At 43.2% G+C, this 19,232-nt stretch overlaps 1 protein-coding gene across 1 annotated transcript; it reads right to left on the reverse strand.

Moving 5' to 3' along the window:
- Positions 1–235: 235 nt before the first annotated feature.
- Tars1 (threonyl-tRNA synthetase 1) lies at positions 236–18,961 on the reverse strand. Its single transcript, XM_036207209.1, has 19 exons — positions 18,796–18,961; positions 17,830–17,910; positions 13,853–14,043; positions 13,048–13,171; positions 12,642–12,763; positions 12,072–12,189; positions 11,809–11,873; positions 11,652–11,730; positions 10,856–11,002; positions 9,966–10,064; positions 8,532–8,698; positions 7,010–7,172; positions 6,685–6,822; positions 6,279–6,356; positions 6,048–6,148; positions 5,855–5,959; positions 4,713–4,785; positions 2,167–2,281; positions 236–1,275 (listed from the first exon to the last, which is right to left on the reverse strand). Exons 1-19 carry the CDS (start codon positions 18,847–18,849, stop codon positions 1,127–1,129), a joined length of 2,169 nt encoding a protein of 722 aa, XP_036063102.1. The 5' UTR covers positions 18,850–18,961; the 3' UTR covers positions 236–1,126.
- Positions 18,962–19,232: the final 271 nt, after the last annotated feature.

The following is a 19,232-nucleotide window of genomic DNA, read 5'->3' on the forward strand; positions in this document are numbered from 1 at the left end:
ACAGAATACAAAATCTGTTTTAAAGTTTCATCAAGATAAACAGAGAGATTAATTACAAGCCTGCCAAAGCCTAAGTATGAAACTGAGTATGTAAGCTAGGAGCCACTATCACAAATCTGGCCACAGTAATTTAATCAAATGGTGATTTCTCTCATGCATTCCCTCTAATCCCAGCCAGAGTTAGGTAGTCCAGGCCCTCAGGAGTGTGGTATCTGAAGTTTCAAAAAACAAAACCAAGAAAACATCACTTCCTTTATTAGAGGATTAATCTATGCACAATAGCTTCTCTTTGATGTAATCATTGCCAACAAAATTGTTGGGTTACTATAGACCTGACAAGATGTTACTTCTGAAAATGACTATAATAAAAGGAAAATAATATATAACCACGTAAGAAATTCCTTTCTTATGTCATTCTCCATAAACCGTTTGCTGATAGAAAAATTTGTAAAGTATTCATCATAGTAGAAAACCCACTTAACAAAAAACAGTCTTCCATACACAGCTCTATCTTTGAAGACACATCCTTAAAAGTTCATGCATCATTGTGTTATTTCAAAGCTCTCTACCCAAAAAGAAATAAAAGTGTCATCTCAAAAAGAAATGTTTACCTTACCACTAACAAGCCAGCAGCCAGCCCCATCCCAGTTGGGAATCAGTTCATGCAATGACCTACCCTCCCACACACCTGCACATCCACCTCAGCACTTCCTGCTGGACACCGAGGCTCACAATCTGAGCCAGGTGCTTCTACAGAAACAAGGACAGCGAGGTCTTGATATCTGTAAATTTTAATTTTTAACACCATAATTCAATCCTGTTTTTTTTTTTAAGCGCATCATTTTTTTTAATTGATTGAATTCATATAAAATAACCCCATTACATTTAAACATTCTCCCTGTTTTTTCCATTGCTGAGACATTTAGTGAATAAAATAATTTTAATGGTTCTTTTATTAGCCCCCATCTAACACATTCTCTAAAGCTTGTCCAGATCAAAAAGACTGATTCATGCAGACTGCAGAACTATTCCACGTTCATTAGAAACCCATGTTTCCCAGCAGACAAGGTCATGGGAAGGAGCACCGGTCTTCCTCCAGGCTGAGCCAGTGCTGGCCATGCTCCCATTAAAATTCCTCCTCTGCCTGCTTGCTCCGGGCCTGCCTGAGCTGCTGCAACCGCTCCACGGTTTCCTCGACGGTTCGCTCCCCGTGGACCTTGTTGTCTCTGGTGCGGATGTTCACAGTACCACTGGCTTTCTCTTTTTCACCAACAACTAAAATGTAAGACACAAAGCTCCGTGAGACTTAAACTGACAGACCTGGAAGGATTGTCCTGAACAGCAGAACTCATCCTAAAGGACCCTAAACTTCCCTGTAACTCATGATACACTAAGATGGACAGGTGACCATGTAGACACAGGCTTATAAAATGTTGTAGCTATTTTTAAGAAGGACTCCCTTTAAGTACCTAAAACTTTCATCCTGAATCACTTACTCCAGTGATTAATAAGAAATGATATAAAAGCAATTCCATGAAGGTAGACATTTTGTAAACAACGCTTCAGCAGTTTTTTCATGCCTAAACTGTCTTGTTATGCAAAGGGAACACTGAATATTTAGAATCATGCTTATAGAAGCCTAGCTCATACAATCACTGGGTCCAATTCCCAGGACCCCAAAAAAATAAATAAATAAAAACAAGAGAGGGAACTGTATGGTATGAATGAGAATGGTCCCCATAGGCTCATATGTTTAAATGCTCAGTCCTTAGTTAGTGGAACTGTTTGGGAAGGATTAGAAGGTGTGACTTTGTTTGGAGGTGTGTCACTAGAAGTTGGCTTTGAGCTTTCAAAAGCCCACTCCAGTCTCTCTTTCTCTACCCTGGACTTGTGGGTCAGATATAAGCTCTCAGCTACTGCTCCTGCACCATGCCTGCCTGACTGCTGTTCTCTGCCATGATGATCATGGACTTACCCTCTCAAACTATAAGCAAGCCCCTAATTTAATGCTTTCTTTTCTAAGTTGCCCTGGTCGTAGTGTTTCCTCACAGTAATAGAACAGTAACCATGACAGGAACCAAGGTCATTCATAACCAAGATTAATTGAGCTTAAATCTTAAGATTTCAGTGGCTTTTCCCATACAATTGGGAACCTTCGCTTCTTACCCAGGATGAAGTTATACTGTGCTAACTGTGCATTTCTGATCTTCTTATTCAAGGTGCAGCCTGGATCCAGGTCAATATCCACCATGAATTTAGCATCATGGAATTGTTGCCGTACCTAGTAACAATTCAGAGTCAAAATGAGAATTATGTTTATTTTGTCACAGAATTTAACAAGTTTCATAAATTTAATTATGCAAGCATTAAAAATGAATGCTAGTATAAATACTGAAGCCAATAACACAAAATTATGACTCGGGTTTACATTTTGAAAGCTAACAACCACATATTTGGAGCTGGGGATATAACACAGTCGTAGTGCTCAACATGTATGAGCTTGATTCCCAGCACTTGAACAAAAAGGGACATTTTTTTTCTCGTAAGATAAATATTTTAGAAAATCTGCAAAAATCAGCACTCAGAAAAATCAAATTAATCAGCTTTGTAAGGAAATAAAACATAAAGATGCTGCTTATGATCACATCAAGTTCCTGATATGACTGCAAGGAAAGCAGCTGTGTGTCAGCCTGCACACAACATCACCACCTACAATACAAGGAAAGCGGCTGTGTGTCAGCCTGCACCCAACATCACCACCTACAATACAAGGAAAGCGGCTGTGTGTCAGCCTGCACACAACATCATCACCTACAATACAAGGAAAGCGGCTGTGTGTCAGCCTGCACCCAACATCACCACCTACAATACAAGGAAAGCGGCTGTGTGTCAGGCTGCACACATCACCACCTACAATACAAGGAGAGCAGCTGTGTGTCAGGCTGCACACATCACCACCTACAATACAAGGAGAGCAGCTGTGTGTCAGGCTGCACACAACATCACCACCTACAATACAAGGAAAGCGGCTGTGTGTCAGCCTGCACACAACACCACCACTATGTATAATCCAAGGAAAGCGGATGTGTGTCAGCCTGCACACATCACCACCTACAATACAAGGAAAGCATTTGTGTGTTAGCCTGCACACAACAGCACTATGTCCAATACAAGGAAATCTCTGCTTATCGACAGATCAGAGTACACAGCCAGGTGTGGTGGCACTAAGCCTTTAATCCCAGCACCTGAGAGGCAGAGGCAGATCGGTCTCTGAGAGTTTGAGGTCAGCCTGGTCTACCTGCATAGTAAGTTCCAGGATAACCAAAGCTACATAATAGAAAGGTCTTATCTCAAAAAGAAAAAAAAAAGAAAAAGATCAAAGTTCAAAACACAATTTTGATATTCTTGATAGAATTACCATCTACTTTGTTGTTAACAATACTGCTCACTGATCAACTTTTTTATTTAAAAAGTTCACTATTATTATGATGATGATGATGATGATGATGATGATGATGATGATGTGTATAGTCATGCACCCATATGGAGACCAGAGGACAACTTTCAGGACTTGGCTGTCTCCTTCCATCTTGTTTTCAGTAGGACAACTTGTAGGGGTCAGTTCTCTTTCTGCCCTAGGGGTTCCAGGCACTAAACTCAGGTCTCTAGGAAAGGTGGCAGGTGTCTGCTGAGCCACCTTGCTGGCCATTTCTGCCTTGTTTTGAGACAGGGTCTCTCTTGTTTCTGCCAGTCTGTGTCCTCTAGACTACAGAGGCCTAGGAGCTTGCAGGCCATCCTTCTGTCTCTACCTTCCATCTGACTATGAGAGTGTTGGGATTACATATGTCTGCATCTGGTTTTTTAAAATGTGGGTTTTAAGGATCAAATTCATACTGTTAGGCTCGAACAGCAAGTACTTTAACTCACTGAGCCATCTTGGCATGGCTTACCTACCCCTAGCATTTCTGAGACAGAGTCTCATTCTATAGTCCAGCTGGCCTCAGACACTGCACTCCTCCTGCCTCACCCACCCAGCTACTGGGCTGCAGGCTGACCACCAACCACCGCCAGGCTTCTTCACTGACTGACTGCTAAGCTTGTCTAAGTCTTTAGTATGCAGCAATCAATCACTAAAGAAGAACAGATTGTTCTTTGAGGTGCAAAGCTCCCAGGACTGTTTACACATTTGCTAGAGGGGCAAGAGACTGACCAGCATGACAATAAGATGAAAAGAATTTCAACCCACTGAAGAGGTTTGCATTAACAAATGAATAAATCAGCAAATTATCAGGCACTTCAGTGGGATACATAACTCTAACGTAATAATACAGGTTAGGCTATGTTTGCTGATTCATTTCTTTACAACACCAAACATTAAAATACATAAGTATGTCTGAACACTAAGGGAATACATGTGATCACAGAACCATTAAGAAAAATCTCGAAAGTGTAACGCCCAGGCCTATCAGACATAGAAAAGTTACACTCTTTGATGTAGTGTGAGCTTGATTTGATAAGAGTATATGGTTTAACAGTCCAAAAGCTTCAAAGTACAGTTACCAGGATGGGTGTGGTGGTGCAATCCCAACTACTCAAGGGACTTTAAGACAGGAAGCTGAGTCCAAGGCCATCGTGGACTATACAATAAGATTCCCATTGCAAAAGCTTAAAAACAAACTTAAGTTGAAAGCCAACTCCTGTTTAGGGGTTACCTTTTGGGCATATTCATCACATGTCGGTCCCACTGGAACTACCATCACCTGGCGAGGAGAGAGCCAGAAAGGCCTACGGAAGAAATAACAACAGTGAGTGTGGGCTTGGGCACATTCGAGACGGAAAGACTGTGCTCATCTCCCAAGTTCTGTACCACATAGCTTGAAAGCCATAGTGGCTGGAGAAGGCAACAAATTCTACATTAGATGTGGGATTTTCCCAATGCATCCTGAGTTTGGGTTAAAAACGAAATACACAAGAGAATGTGCACCAGGGTTCTATTTGATTGTGGGAACTTTAACTGAACCAGGATTATTTCATTGATAAGTATGAAAAATGTAACATCTCCACTAGCCAAATCTAATAACTGGAATGACAGTAACCCATAACTTTACAAAAGTTTTAACCCTATACAGTCCATATGGAAGACTCTATCATGGGTGCTGCTAACGCTGGGCTCCTCCTAACTGTACTTCGGGTTTAGATAAAACCACGGAGAACTGTCAACTAACTCGGCTTATTTTGTTTATTTCTTTTTCAATTAAAAAATTGCTTTGTGGGGTTGGGGATTTAGCTCAGTGGTAGAGCACTTGCCTAGCAAGCGCAAGGCCCTGGGTTCAATCCCCAGTTCCACAAAAAAATAAAATAAAAAAATAAAAATAAAAATAAATTGCTTTGCTTCTGAAATATGGCAAAACGCTTGCTTATTCTGATCAGTAAAACTGAACAAGATAATTAAAAAACTTATCCATTCATTCAGGAAAAAAAAAAAAACCCAAAGCTAGGAGCAATAAAAAACAAATTCTGTATGGATTTTACTAAGGTCCTCTGCAGGAACAGACAGTGCTTTTAACTGCTAAGCCATCTCTCCAGCTCCTTATGTAATATTCAAATAAATCACGTCTTGAAATACGAAAGAATTATTAATAACAAGTATTTCGGGGTATGTGTGTGCTGAGGGGTAACGTGGATCCCACTGTGAACTACCACCCTTCTAGCCCCAACAGGCACTATACGAAAACTGGGGTTAGAGTCTGGTTCCTCTCAGTGAGCTCTGTCACTGGCCTCCTTCCCCTTCACAAGCATGAGACGTTTCTTCTGGACAATTTCATGGGAAGGAAAAACAAACAGAAGGACTTACCATTTGCCCCCGTAGTTTTCGGTGAGGATGGCAATCATTCTTTCCACGGAGCCCAGGATGGCTCGGTGAACAATCACGGGTCTTTTCCTGTCGTCGCCATCATGGCTACGGAAAAGAGGAAGTTGTTTTATCTTATTAGATATATTGTCCCAGGTACGGCTGAGAAAGCTCAGAGCAGAGACCGGATGCTCACCTTACGTAAGTGAGATTAAATCTGATGGGCAACTGAAAATCCAGCTGGATGGTGGCACACTGGTGGTAGCGGCCGATGGCATCCTTTATCTGTATGTCAATCTGAAAAGCAAACACTGAGTTATGATAAGATGCTCTTCATTTTCTTTGTTCCCAATTTAAAGGAATGTTTCTTTACCCACAACTAACATTCTAAAAACCTAGAATATCAGCCAAATATCTAGGGACTGACCTTCGGACCATAGAAAGCTCCATCACCAGGATTCAGTTCCCACTTCTCGCCAAACTCATTCAAACTGTTTTCAAGTTGCTACAGACAAAGCAGAAACGATTTGAAATTTTATTCATCTGCAGCGGTCCTTCTTTCCAGCTAACTGAGATGTACAAGTCTCCTGGGTGTTTTATTGAGTCCTACTGTCTGCTGTGTAGCTGCGTCTACCTAAGAGCATAAAGGTACGGCTCAGTAACCGCCAGAGTATGAAAACATCCAGGCCTCTCGAAAGCACTTAAGACCAAACAGAAAAAGTTAGCCCACTTGCACACCAGAATCACTGCCATCTTTCTTTGCTTGTATCCACTCAAGAAGACTTCCTAGAACTGTGTAAGTTCTTGAGCACACTAAAAAAATCATCACTTACTTTCTCGGCTTGGTTCCATATTTCAATATCTCCAAGGAATTTTTCTGGGCGAGTAGAAAGATTTAATTTAAATGAAAATCCAAAGACATTATATACTGTGCGAAGAAAATCCAAACAACCTTTGATTTCATCCTCAATCTTAAGAAAGAAAAAAAAAAAAAAGAGGTTATTTTTCTCACTTTTTTTTTTTGGAGCTGAGGATCGAACCCAGAGCCTTGTGCTTGCTATGCAAACGCTCTACCACTGAGCTAAATCCCCAACCCTATTTTTCTCACTTTTAAACACTCCTGTCAGAGGATTTTGCTCCATAGGGAACTCACTATACCTGCTCCATGGCACAAAATATGTGTGCATCATCCTGCTGGAATCTTCGGACCCGCGTGAGTCCTGTAAGAGCCCCCGAGAGCTCATTCCGATGAAGCACACCAAAATCAGCCAACCGCAGAGGAAGCTCTCGCCAGGACCTTGGCCGATGATCGAACATGAGGCTGAAGGAGAAAGCAAAGCCAAACCATGGAAATTTAACGGCACAGCGGTGAAGGTTGCTGTCCCGGAGCAGAGCGCTTGCTTGCCCAGCACTTGTGAGGCCTCGGGTGAATCACAAGTAACAAGAAGAGCAATTCTAAAAATCCACAGGGAAAAAAACTCCTCCTCAGACATTACTTAGTAACATGAAAGGCTGGCAAACAGACACTAGTTTGCCCCAAGCAACGCCTTCGAGCCCCAAGCTTCCCACAGCAATCGAAGCACTTGGATGAATATAATGACTAGTAAGTTACACGGCTAAGAGAGAATGAAGCAATGCAGCCCAAGGTTTGGAGCCAAACCCTTTGCTCAGCACTTCCGTTAATACGAAGGCTACATTCAGTTAATAGGAAGAGTTAATGAAAGGCTCATAATGAAGAAATATTTTCAGCTGTACATTAATTACTTCTAACACTGGGAACTGATATCAGCCTTGCTCTAGGGGGGGCCCAAAGTGCTTCAAAAACTTAACGCTGTGAAAACTGAACTGGGCTGTTCCCCTGATGTCTACGACCCGATTTCTTAAAGGTGTTTCCCCTCTCGGCACCTCTGCCTGAAGCACCTCCCTCTGCAGCTGCACACACGAACAAACTATCTATATCCATGTCACCCTCTGGCCTCTCGGAAGTCACTTTTCATCATTTGGGGCAAAGACACGGGAAAGGACTTCCCAAGGATTTTGACTCACCCGCAATGGGTTCTGCTAAAACACATTTCTTCCCAAAGAAGGAAGGGAGGGTACGAATACTGGTCTTTCGCTAGGCCCCACACTTAAGCCCCTTTGCGGTATCCTCTGCCTGTCTGCGGCTCTAACCGCAGGTCCACTCCTGAATGTCTATAGAGGGGGATCTAATCAGCATGAAGGCTGTGACGACAGCAATGTTGCATGTCAGTCTTACTCTGATCACTACGCTTCTTGTCATTGGCTCTCTGCTCTCCTGGCATAGGTACTCCATTACCCTTATGCTCTCTCCCGGCTCCCTGCAGACCTCCTCCTTCTCAGTCTCCTTTCTCCACTGCTATCTCTGTGAAAGAAGCTAAAGGAATCTAGAACCATTTATAGCACAAGAAGTTCTTTAACAGCAATGCAAAGCTGCGGGGCTGGAGAGAAGGCCCGAGGGTTAAGAGCCTTGCTGCTCTTCCAGAGGACCCAGATTCAGTGCCTAGCACTCATCTCAGGCAGCTCACAACCACATGACTCCAGCAACTCCAACAGCCTCATCTGAGCTCTGCAGGAACCCACAGACATGTGGCATATATTCCACACAGACACACACAGGTAAGTTTAACAAAAAGGAAGAAAACACAAAGCTGCTTGCTACCAGTGTCCTGGGCAGTTCATGGGCTTCAGGGCGAACTGCTCCTTCTCCACTTCAAAGGAGAACATGTTCTCACTGTAGTGTTGCCAGTGGCCAGAGGTCATCCAGAGTCGGCTATTGAAGATGTTTGGAGTGACGACCTCCTGGAATCCTCTTTTCCTATACTCACTCTGTTAGAGCAGAACACACAAACAGGGAAGTCAGCGCTCACCTTTGTGGAGGGAGAAAAGAATTACAGAGCAGTTTAACACTGCTGAGTAAAGTCCCAGGCACACAGACCACGACTCAGAAATGCCGTCCGCAGGTGGTGCACCAAAACTCACAGAAATGTACATGCTACCATGGCATGGGCAGCAGTACAGGAACATAGACCGTGTATCACTGTGCGTGTAAGTGTACAAGCTACTGTGTTGGAAACAAGCACTCCTCAGCAGGCGTGGAGGAATACAATACAGACAAGCTGGGAGTACATTATCTAATGCACATACCCAACAAGACCATACATGTGAACTGAGGCACACACACCACAAAATAATTTAAAAATACATGTACATGGAGATGAAAAGCACAGGGTAAAAGAGCCACACCAACTACACAACAGTTTCAAAGGGGTCTTTCTTAAAAAACAGTATGTACTCCTTTTTTTCTTTTTACAAAAACTGTAGACAAATATAGCCCAATGCAAACAAGTAAAACGTGCTCTTTAAATACATGCTTGGAATAGTTCATAATTTGAAAAGGAAACACAAACGGTCAAGAGACACGGCACATTCTCAGGTGAAAGGCCTCCGACCCTTCGAGCTCAGCAGCTACTCTCTCTGCATGTCTGCATGCTCTCATGAACAAAGTCACACATTAGAATGACTCTCAATAATTTAGGAGACCTTTAACACTTCAAAAAAATGTATTCATGTGCATGTGTCTGTGTGTCTATGTGGATGTGTGCCACCTGGGCGTGGGTACCCACAGGGACCAGAAGATAGCATGAGATCCTCTGGGCTGTCCATGATTGTGCGCTTCATGACTGAAAGCTACAATCAAAACTCATGTCTTCTGGTAGAGCAGTCACTACTCTGAACCACTGAGCCATCTCTCCAGACCCAACTTTTTAAAAACTTATTTTTATATGTGTATGCACCTGTGTTTACTGAGTGAATGCTATGTGCCTGCAAAGGCCAGTAGAGGGCAAGAGATCCTTTGGAGGGTGAGTGAGGCACTTGATGTGGGTGCTGGGGAACCGAACCTGGGTCCTCTAGAAGAACAGCAATCACCCACGCCCCATCACTAAACATCTTTGAAGTCAAAAACTTCAACTCAAAAAAAAAAATTGTATTTCTTTTTCCTTCCAACACAGATTTATCTTTCTTTTAGCAGACCCTCGCTAATAATATCATCTTATATCCTAACTCTTTAGAAGACCATAACAATAAAGCTTACCCTGATAAATTCCATAAGTGTGTTATAAATGTAGGCTCCTTTGGGCAGGAAAAAGCAACTTCCAGGGCTGAGTTCATGGAAGAAATATAGCTCTTGGTCCTGGATAGAAGAGCAAAAGATTGTTTCTAAATGTGTAAATGATTGGTGTTCCTCAGTTCAGAATTCTGCCACTGTGCTCCAAACTTCAACTGTGCCAACATTACAGAAAACATGCTACTGTTTCTTGGGTACAATTTAGCGGTATAGAATTGCAGATGATTAGCAATGCAGCACAGATCTGTCACCTCCCTGACAGTCGTCAGTCCAGCCAGGGTGAGGAGACAGTGACGTGAGAAGTCGCCAGGAGAGATCTGGGTTTTGTCATTTGCTGCTTTACTCTTTGCTTGTATATGAACAGCAGGAAGGAGAAAAGGAAAGACAGGGGAATGGTTAAAAGCCCTGGGGAGGGACCTGCCAATCACTGTTACCTTCCTCATTGCGGTAATTTATTTCTAGCAGTCAGAGCGGGAGGGCAGATCTAGCAGCCACGGCCCTCAAGCAGTAAACTTCATTTTATAGAGGAAGAAAGTTAAAAAAAAAAAAAAAAATCAAAAGTAACTCCGGCTAGAGGAAGTCAGAGGCAGCTAGACAGAAAAGGAAAAGACAGCAAGGATTCCACCAGTGACCTGCTATCTCCCCTGGAGAAACAGAAGACTGATGGCTCAGATTCAGACTTTACAGTGTCACAAGCAGGCGATGGGATGGGTTTCCCAATCTGTTCTGTCAGCTCTGACACGGTGCTCACACGAAGCTGTGGGTCAGCAGCACTGTCCTCAGGAACAGTGGCTGAGATGGACCGGAATGTTTCAGAAGGATAACGTGGACACACCACCGCTCCTTCACGTACGTACCCTGCCGATTTTCCTATGATCTCGGTTTCTGGCTTCCTCTTGGAATTTCTCCCACTCTTTCAGCAGTTTGGGGTCGGGGAATGAAATGCCATAAATCCTCTGGAGGGTTTCCATGTCTGCCTTGCCTTCCCAGTATGTGGAGGAATTCTGAAAGCAGGGAACAACAACGACGCATTTAAATTTGTTCACATTTCACATTAATAGTGTATGGTTTCTCACAATCACCTTCTTTTACAAGGAAACAACTACATACAACACTCAGTCCCAGTAAATGTCTCCCACTGTTCCGAGGTCTACTCCAAGTGGGAGACTCACTCCACAGCACAGAATTCTCTGCTTGCTTCTCTCAGGGCTCTTTCCCCAGATCACAATCGCATGAACTATATAGGACTCCTCTCACAGAAGCTATGAAAATGGAAAGGAACCTAAGCAAAGAAGGAAAGGCACCTGGAATTCACTCAAAGAACTCGCTCATGATTCCTGCATTTCTAAGCTAGCATAAAACTGACAGGATCAGTCGTATGAAAAAGAACAATTTGAGTAATCCTTAGCCAAACTCCAACACTTTTGAAGCCACAATGGCCTGTGACTGCCAGCTTCTATGACCTCTCCCAACCCGTCCCCATATGGTAGCTCTGGTAATGAGTCCTGGGGTACAAAAGACACATGCAATACCCCAGTCTGTACACAGCATTAAGAACAAAAACTGTGATCCTCTGTGTACTGACGAGAAACAAAATCTTAGAAAGGAGAAAGCAATGGAAACTGAGGCGTAAAGACAATTCACATGCCTTACCTTGTGTATTTTTAAAGTCTTAATCTTGCCAGTGTGTCTGACATGAGGACCGCGGCAGAGATCTATCAAAGGGCCACATCTAGAGACGAAATAAAAGGAGTTTTAGCAAAGGCAGCCTGAAGTACCAGCTGCGTTCAGCAGCACTCAGTATACTCACCTATACACGGTCGTGGTAGGAGTATTTACTTTTTCATTCAGTATCCGGCACTTGAACTTGTTGTACTGAAAATGAGAAATAAGACATCACAAGGGCCTCTCGTGTTTCCCTCTAAACATGCAGCTGGAATGTGAGTCAAAGCACGAGCTTTAGAGAACGCCTGGGTTTCATGTTTGAAGCGACTCCAGGTTTTCTAGAGAAAGCATTGATGTACTACTTCAAGCCTGCCCGATAAAACTCAAAGTGGTTCTGGCTCAGATTACCTTAAACATTTCTAGTAACGTTTCCTTTTTCACTTCCAATCTTTCAAAGGTTTGTTTCTCTTTAATGATCTTCTTACACAAAGTTTCCAGGGAAGAGAAGTCATTGCTGGACACACCCCTAAAGGAGGAAAAAAAGCAGTCTTTCCATATTCCATTTAAATCAATGCAGGGATCTTTTTCTCTACTACTTTAAAATAGAGCCTTACAGAGCCTTGCATCAAATATTAGAACTTAATATTAGATTTTCCATAATTTACACTTAGAGTTTCACGGGCTTCTACTTCCACCATTGTGGAGAACTTTCTCTCGAGTGACAGCCCCCCAAGCTCCATCCTAACATAAAGGAAAAGGAGAGCCTGTTTCATTACCCAGCATGCCTCTGGCACACTTCCACCAATCCCAGAGATTTCACTACATGCAACTCTCAATACTTCAACTTTTGTCAATAACTGTAACTAGCAGCTTTATACTGTGAGCTGTAGATCCGTCTCCTTCATTGACAATGCTTTAAATGTTACACACAGACTCAGGGCCACTCCAATTTTCCCTTCATTCAGTGTCTTAACTTACCCTTCTTCGAGGTACATATCATAATAGAACCCATTTTCTATTGGTGGGCCGTAACATAAACATCCACCATAGACTCTTTCCATGGCCTCACCCATTATGTGGGCGCTGGAGTGCCAATATACCTGAAAATGTACAGAAAAATAACATGGCTTTAGTCTTGGTAGATACATGATGAGTTACTGTATGAAAGACATAGATGGGACTACACCCAAAGCAATGTTTTCAGGATTTACAACCAAGGCCCCAAAGGAATAGTGAGAGACGTCCACACACGACTGTGACCTCCAGGTTAGACCTGAAAACCACTGAGCCACAGAACAGCACAGTGGAACGAAGTAACTTGTTTGGCCTATGCAGCTTAGGGTCATCTTTACCGTGTTCTGATAAACACAGGATAGAAACTCACTGCCTGTGCCTCCTCATCCTCAAACTTGAGAAGCTCCAAAGTGCAATCTGTCTCCAGCGGGCGGTCCAGGTCCCAAACAATTTTGTTCACTTTAGCGACAACGGTGTTGTCAGCCAGGCCTTGACTTAAAATCCAAAGGAAACAAGGTGGTTATCCGGCAAGATATGAAGATGAAGGCTAGTTATTAAAAACTACTGTTTTTAGGAGGAAATGAAACAATGACGTAAAAAGAGGCGTCCATGTTTAGCACCTGCTTCTCAAATGTATCCAGGTGATGTAGGTATTAAAAAACAACACAGTACCCCCAAGCCATGGCTTTTCCTGTCACAAAGTATGTGAAAAAATCCTCAGTTATTCATAATTGCTTCCAATCCAGTAAGTTTTAAGAATATATACAGTTCTTTGTTGGATTTATAAACACAGAACATACTTTTTCATACACAATATGTCCGTTTTTTTAACTTTCCCTGTAAGGTGACCTACCTTCATAAATAACGCTCAAAACTGAGACACTTAAGTAAAAGTTGGTGAACACTGTCCTGCCTCTGCAGCTCTATGATCCTAACAGAATGACTAATAAGCTACTTCCTAAGAGAAAATGAAGGCATGAGCCTTCAGAAATTAATGCTGAGTCTGGACTATAAAGCCACATCACCTTGATTTTCAAAGATCTGAACTAAGTAAACTAAACACCTTTAGCAGAAGCCTAAGAATAATATCAGGACACACCTGGCAAGACAATAAATGAACAAATGAACATTTGGTTACATTCTAAACCATAGATGGTCAAAGGAGGTGTGCATACCTGATTCCACATGCAATCTGATATGGTGTGGTTTTCCAGGACTCTGCGTCCACCTGTTTGCCATCGGGCAGAGTGACTTTAATTGGCTTGCTATCTTTTGCTGCCTTTTCAGCCAGGATAGAATCATGCTCTGCTTTTAGCTTATTATACATATCAAGGCGTGTGTTAATATATTCAGGCCAAGGATTCAACTGTAAACAAACAAACGAAGCAGTAAGTAATCAGGAACACTTGCTTTAGGAAACAATAATAATTTATAATATATATAATAATAATAATATATAACACAAAAACCCATGATGGCAAATCAGAGTGGCTCACAGATCACAATAATCACTGACATTAATCTAGTCCTAAGTAAGGGTAAAAGAAGAAAATGGGTGACTGTGATTTTTATTCAAAAATTTAAAAAGCATAAAAATTAAACAGCTGAGCTGCCAACATCTTGAATTGATAACCAATTATCATTTTGTAATTTACATTTTGTTTCAGCGACTATTTTCCTCATAGGATGTGTTCCTAAGGTCTTCTTTCTTTGCTTCTTGAGACAGTCTCAAGGATAACCTTGAACTCACAATCTTCCTAACACCAGAAGGGCTAGGATTAAACATATGTGCCTGGTCTGTGTGTTCCTCGGAAGTGAAACCAAGGTTTCTCGCTTGCTCAACAAGTACTCTATTGAAGGCTGCATCATGGCCAGCCTCAAGATCAGTTCTAACTAAATTCAGCTATGAGCAACACTGCATGGAGAGAAACAATAATGTGCTGTATGGTTAGAACCGTAATCAGGGGCACTCTGCAGCTGGTTGGTTTTAAGGCCGAATCACAGCCAACCAAAACTTTATTTGACTTAGAGGATCCTACTAAAGGAAAATATTCCTCCAATTTGAAGATGCCATGATCATCTTTCTCAGATTATTTAAATAAAATAGCACGCATTACTATTGCCTATATATTCAATACCATTAGCCAGAATATTTTATATAAAACACCACTGAAGTTCCCAGAAAGTTTGACAAAGAAAAAGTGATGGGAGAATGTCTTTCTGTATGCTGCGAATATGTGTTGCTCTGATTGGTTGATACATAAAGCCATTTGGCCTATGGCAAGGCAGCTTAGAGGTAGGTGGGAAATTCAAAGAGGAAGACAGGAAGAAGGTGAGGAGTCCAGGAAGCAGCATGTAATGACACACAGGTAAAGCCATGGAAAATGTGGCAACATATAGATTAACAGAAATGGTCTGAGTTTAAATGTAAGAGCTAGTCAGTAAAAAGCCTGAGCTAATGGCCAAGCAGTTTTAATTAATATAAACCTCTGTGTGTTTACTTGGGGGAAGCAAGTGGGAGCAATTTGTCCCTACAGCCAGCAGGCCAGGCCACAGGAAATCTTCCAGCTACAAAAAAGGTTACAAGGAAAAAAAAAAAAAAGAATGACTTCTATTTCTCAAGCAAGTAGTGACTCTGATAATTCCATCTCCAAATGACAGCATATGGATCATTCTTCCCCAGCATCCACCTCCCACCCCCACAGCCTCCTTGGAGAGCTCAAACTCACTATGTAGCCTACTTCAGCTTTAAACTCATGATCCTCCTGCCTCAGCCTCCCAAGGCTGGGATTACAGGTTCAAAGCACTGTGCTCTGTTGATGGTTGTTTTTTTACTCTTAGCTCTTTGGGGGTCTGCCACCCAGCTCCCAAATAAATCACACAGAGAGGCTTAATCTTAATTATAAATATCCAGCCTTAGCTTGGCTTGTTGCTAGCCAGCTTTTCTTAAGTTATTCCATCTACCTTTTGCCTCTGGGCTTTTTCGTTTCTCTCTCTTCTGTAAATCTTACTTTCACTCTTACTCCATGGCTGGCTGTGTGGCTTGCCCCTTCTTTTCTCACTCCTTCTCTCTCACTCATTTTCCCTTGGTCCTAGATTTCTCTTTCTATTTCTCTCTGCCTGCCAGCCCTGCCTATCCTTTCTCCTGCCTCGCTATTGGTCACTCAGCTCTTTATTAGACCAATCAGGTATTTTAGACAGGCACAGTAACTCAGCTTCACAGAGTTAAACAAATGCAACATAAAAGAATGCAATACAGCTTCGCATCATTAAACAAATGTTCCAGAGCATAAACAAATGTAACACATCTTAAAATAATATTCCACACAGTGCTCTGGTAGTAACATGGTTACTAACAGCAATAAAGAAGAATTGGCTTGCTTTTACTATGACTTTCTACTTGTGTACATATATAGAGATTGTCAGCTATTGCCAGGCCTGTTGGCACATGCCTACAATCCCATCGGCTTATTGCAGGACTCCACGACTACTGATAAAGAACCACCGAACTAACAATGGCCATCACTGTACAAAGACAACCCTAACCTCAGCCTATCCAATGTGTACCTGATTATCCCTTCCCACCAACCCTCCCTGTCTTACTACAGTCCATGTCTACTTGGCAGTCTATAAACAAAATAACTTAGTTAAATTTCCTCAATATTTATTAACTGAGCAATGTGCTCCATACCAAACTCTGGAAATGCAGATGGGTAAAACCTGCAGATGTCCCTAGAAGGTCACCATGATGAGTTTGCAAATGATGGGAGCACAGAGAAGGCAAGGTCTTGGACACATCACTGTCCACTCTTTACTTTGAAAGATAATTTAAAGCATATAATAATCACATATCCACTTAAAATTCTCAGAAGAGTCACTAGACTGCTTATTTCCTATTAATAGGACATGTTCCAATCTGTAATGGGAGAATACACACAATTCCATCTAAAGTATAACAAGGAAATTAAGATACATGCATATTACTCTTTACTTGCAAATCTTAATATTCACTATCAACAATTTTATGTAATGACACTGGTGTAAAATGATGAGGGATTGGGTGAACAAAGACAAAACCATCCTGTATCACTTTGTGTAAAGTGTAAAGCCACTTTGTAAACCAAAATGGTTCTAAGCTTAGCAACTCAGCATCATACAAGCAGGGTTTGTGTTTTGTTTTTCTAAGACAGGGTCTCACTATGCATCCTAGGTTGGCCTAGAACTCAGCATTCTCCTCATCTAGCTCTGAAACACCAGGACTAATGAAGGGACTACATCAATCACTACTCCAACTATATAACCAGCTCTTTAAAGTCCATTTATTGAGTTGCTTTAAAAAAAGCTTAGTCTTTTGTGCTCCTACATGCCAGCAGCTTTCCAAGGTCCCCAATAAAACTGCAATGACTAAAAGCAAAAAGCAAAGCACAGTTTATAGCAGTTCAAACTCAAAACCAGCAGAACAACATGCAGAACCACCTCCTCAAGCACCAGGAACCAAGTGCATTCTGGGGTGGCTTTGAACTGCCATTTCTGTGTCACTGAGCCCAGGAACTGAATAATTTTCTGTATATAAATAAACCAGACCCCAGGAACAGATCCCAGCAATCAGCAAGGAATCAAGGGACTGGATTCTGTTTGGTTCTTTATGTACTTGTAGGAGCCCAACACTGAGCCCCGACCCCTTAACACCTCACTTAAAGAAACAGAAAGTCAGCAGCCAGTGACAACCGTAGCCCTTCCTCTACACTTTTCATCTCCCGTGTTTCTATCTAAATGCACTGTGAGGTCATCTTACAATAATACACCTGTCCCTTTGCACTGTCATGGACCTGCCAAGCCTTTGTCCCTCTAGGGCTCTTTTCTAAAATCTTCTCCTTAAGTTTCCCTTACCCCCGTCCTACCTTACCGCCTTCAGTGACCATCAGAATCCTTACACAGGGGCCAGCAAGCCTAATACCCGAGCTCTTTCCCCAGCACCGAGCGGAGAAGAACACCTGCAAGCCGTCCTCTGGCTTCCACATGTGTGACACGCGATGGATATACGAGTGCACGCACGCGCACACACACTCCTCACGTAGGGCAAGTCTGGGACAGTCCCCGTTCCCCCGCCAGCCTTGGAAACCCAAGCCTCCACGGTGGTAGCCTGTATTACCTCTGCTCGACCTCCATCTCCACCTCCATCTTTGCTCTTCTTCTTGCCTCCTTCCTTTCGCTTCTCCTCACTGGCATCCACCTAAAGAAGCCAAACAGAAAAGAAGTACTCACAGTTCTGCCTGAGTGGACATCGTCTCCAAAACTCAGCTAAGAAAGCTAGCAGCTAAAGACAAGTTAGACAACGTACAATAAAAACAGGCCCTAAAAAAGTAGGCCATTTATCAATGTACACTTCCTCAAAGTTTCTCCAACTTTCCCTTCGGACTTGGGCCTGTACTAAATACAAAGCAACAAGAAAGTATGCAACTTATTCAATAAGAGTTTATTCGTGGGGAGGGTGCAGAACTGTTCTGATCCTAAACCTTTGTGGAGCAAAGAAAAGCCAGTCCCCGAGGTCAGACGCAGTTTGCCCACGACTGGGTGCTTTATGATAAATGGTGAAGGCTAGAGGGCTCCGTTTGACAGACTGCTTGGAAATCAGGCGGGGTGCTGGAAACGTCCTAGATAACTTCACACACGTCCCCCTTAAAGCCAACAAATGTTCTGTGTATTTATTTGTCCTGGCACTTGGCCGGACAGTGCATGCAGGTGGCAATACGGGTAAGGCTGATTCCTGACTTGGGCGGCGGGGTGGAGTGGGGTGGGGGGGGTGAGGGGCGCGCGCGGGGGGGGGGGGGCAAAAACCGAGAGCACAAGACCGGAAAGTCGAAATTCTGTGTGACCAGCTCAGGGATACAAATACAAGTGTAAGAGTCCAAGTGCCGCATGGTTACTGTCTAGCTCTGAGCAAGCCACTCCGTCTCAGTTCACAGATCTCTGGGATGAGGATGACCCCGGACCCCTCCTGTCTGCGGGGGGCTCCTGTGCTATCCGGGCTCCCCAATACCGCCAGGTCCGCGCTACTTTCTACTCCCGCCGAGCAACGTCGGCTCCCAGGACACGTCCAGCCACCGCGCCTGCTCACCGGCTTCTCGCCGTCCATCTTCCCCGAAGGGCTGCTGGCCTTCTCCTCCGACATGGAAGGACGGCTGAGAGACAAAACCCGAGAGCGGCACGGGAGAGAAGACCCTAAGCCCGCGGAGAGGACCGGCAATTCTGCACTGCGCGTGCGCCACGTGGACTCTCCGGAACCAGCTGATGCAATGGAGCGCCAGGCCCCGCCCAGCTACGGTGGACACGCGGCCAATGGGCTAGGCAGAGAGGCGGGCCCTCCCTTTTCTCAGCCAATAGAACAGCTGGAGGAGTGACGAGTCTTTCTAGGAAATCCGATTACTAAATTCTAGACTAAGAAGTGAAGCGCGCAAGCGCTCTCTTGCTCATCTGACTTTCTGTCATTTCTTGGGGCCCTATTGGCCACCGTAGTGCACCCGAGCGGCTTGGGCTGAGTTTCCGGGAAGTAGT

The sequence above is a fragment of the Onychomys torridus genome, chromosome 15 (genome assembly GCF_903995425.1).
Source record: "Onychomys torridus chromosome 15, mOncTor1.1, whole genome shotgun sequence".
NCBI lineage: Eukaryota > Metazoa > Chordata > Mammalia > Rodentia > Cricetidae > Onychomys > Onychomys torridus.

Coding starts and splice junctions, on each gene's coding strand:
- Tars1 (XM_036207209.1), bottom strand. CDS start 18,849: ATGTCGGAGGAGAAGGCCAGCAGCCCTTCGGGGAAGATGGACGGCGAG. Junction 13,172..13,852: donor CAGATTGCATGTGGAATCAG/GTATGCACACCT, acceptor TTGGATTTTAAG/TCAAGGCCTGGCTGACAACA. Junction 11,731..11,808: donor CCTACCACGACCGTGTATAG/GTGAGTATACTG, acceptor TTTCGTCTCTAG/ATGTGGCCCTTTGATAGATC.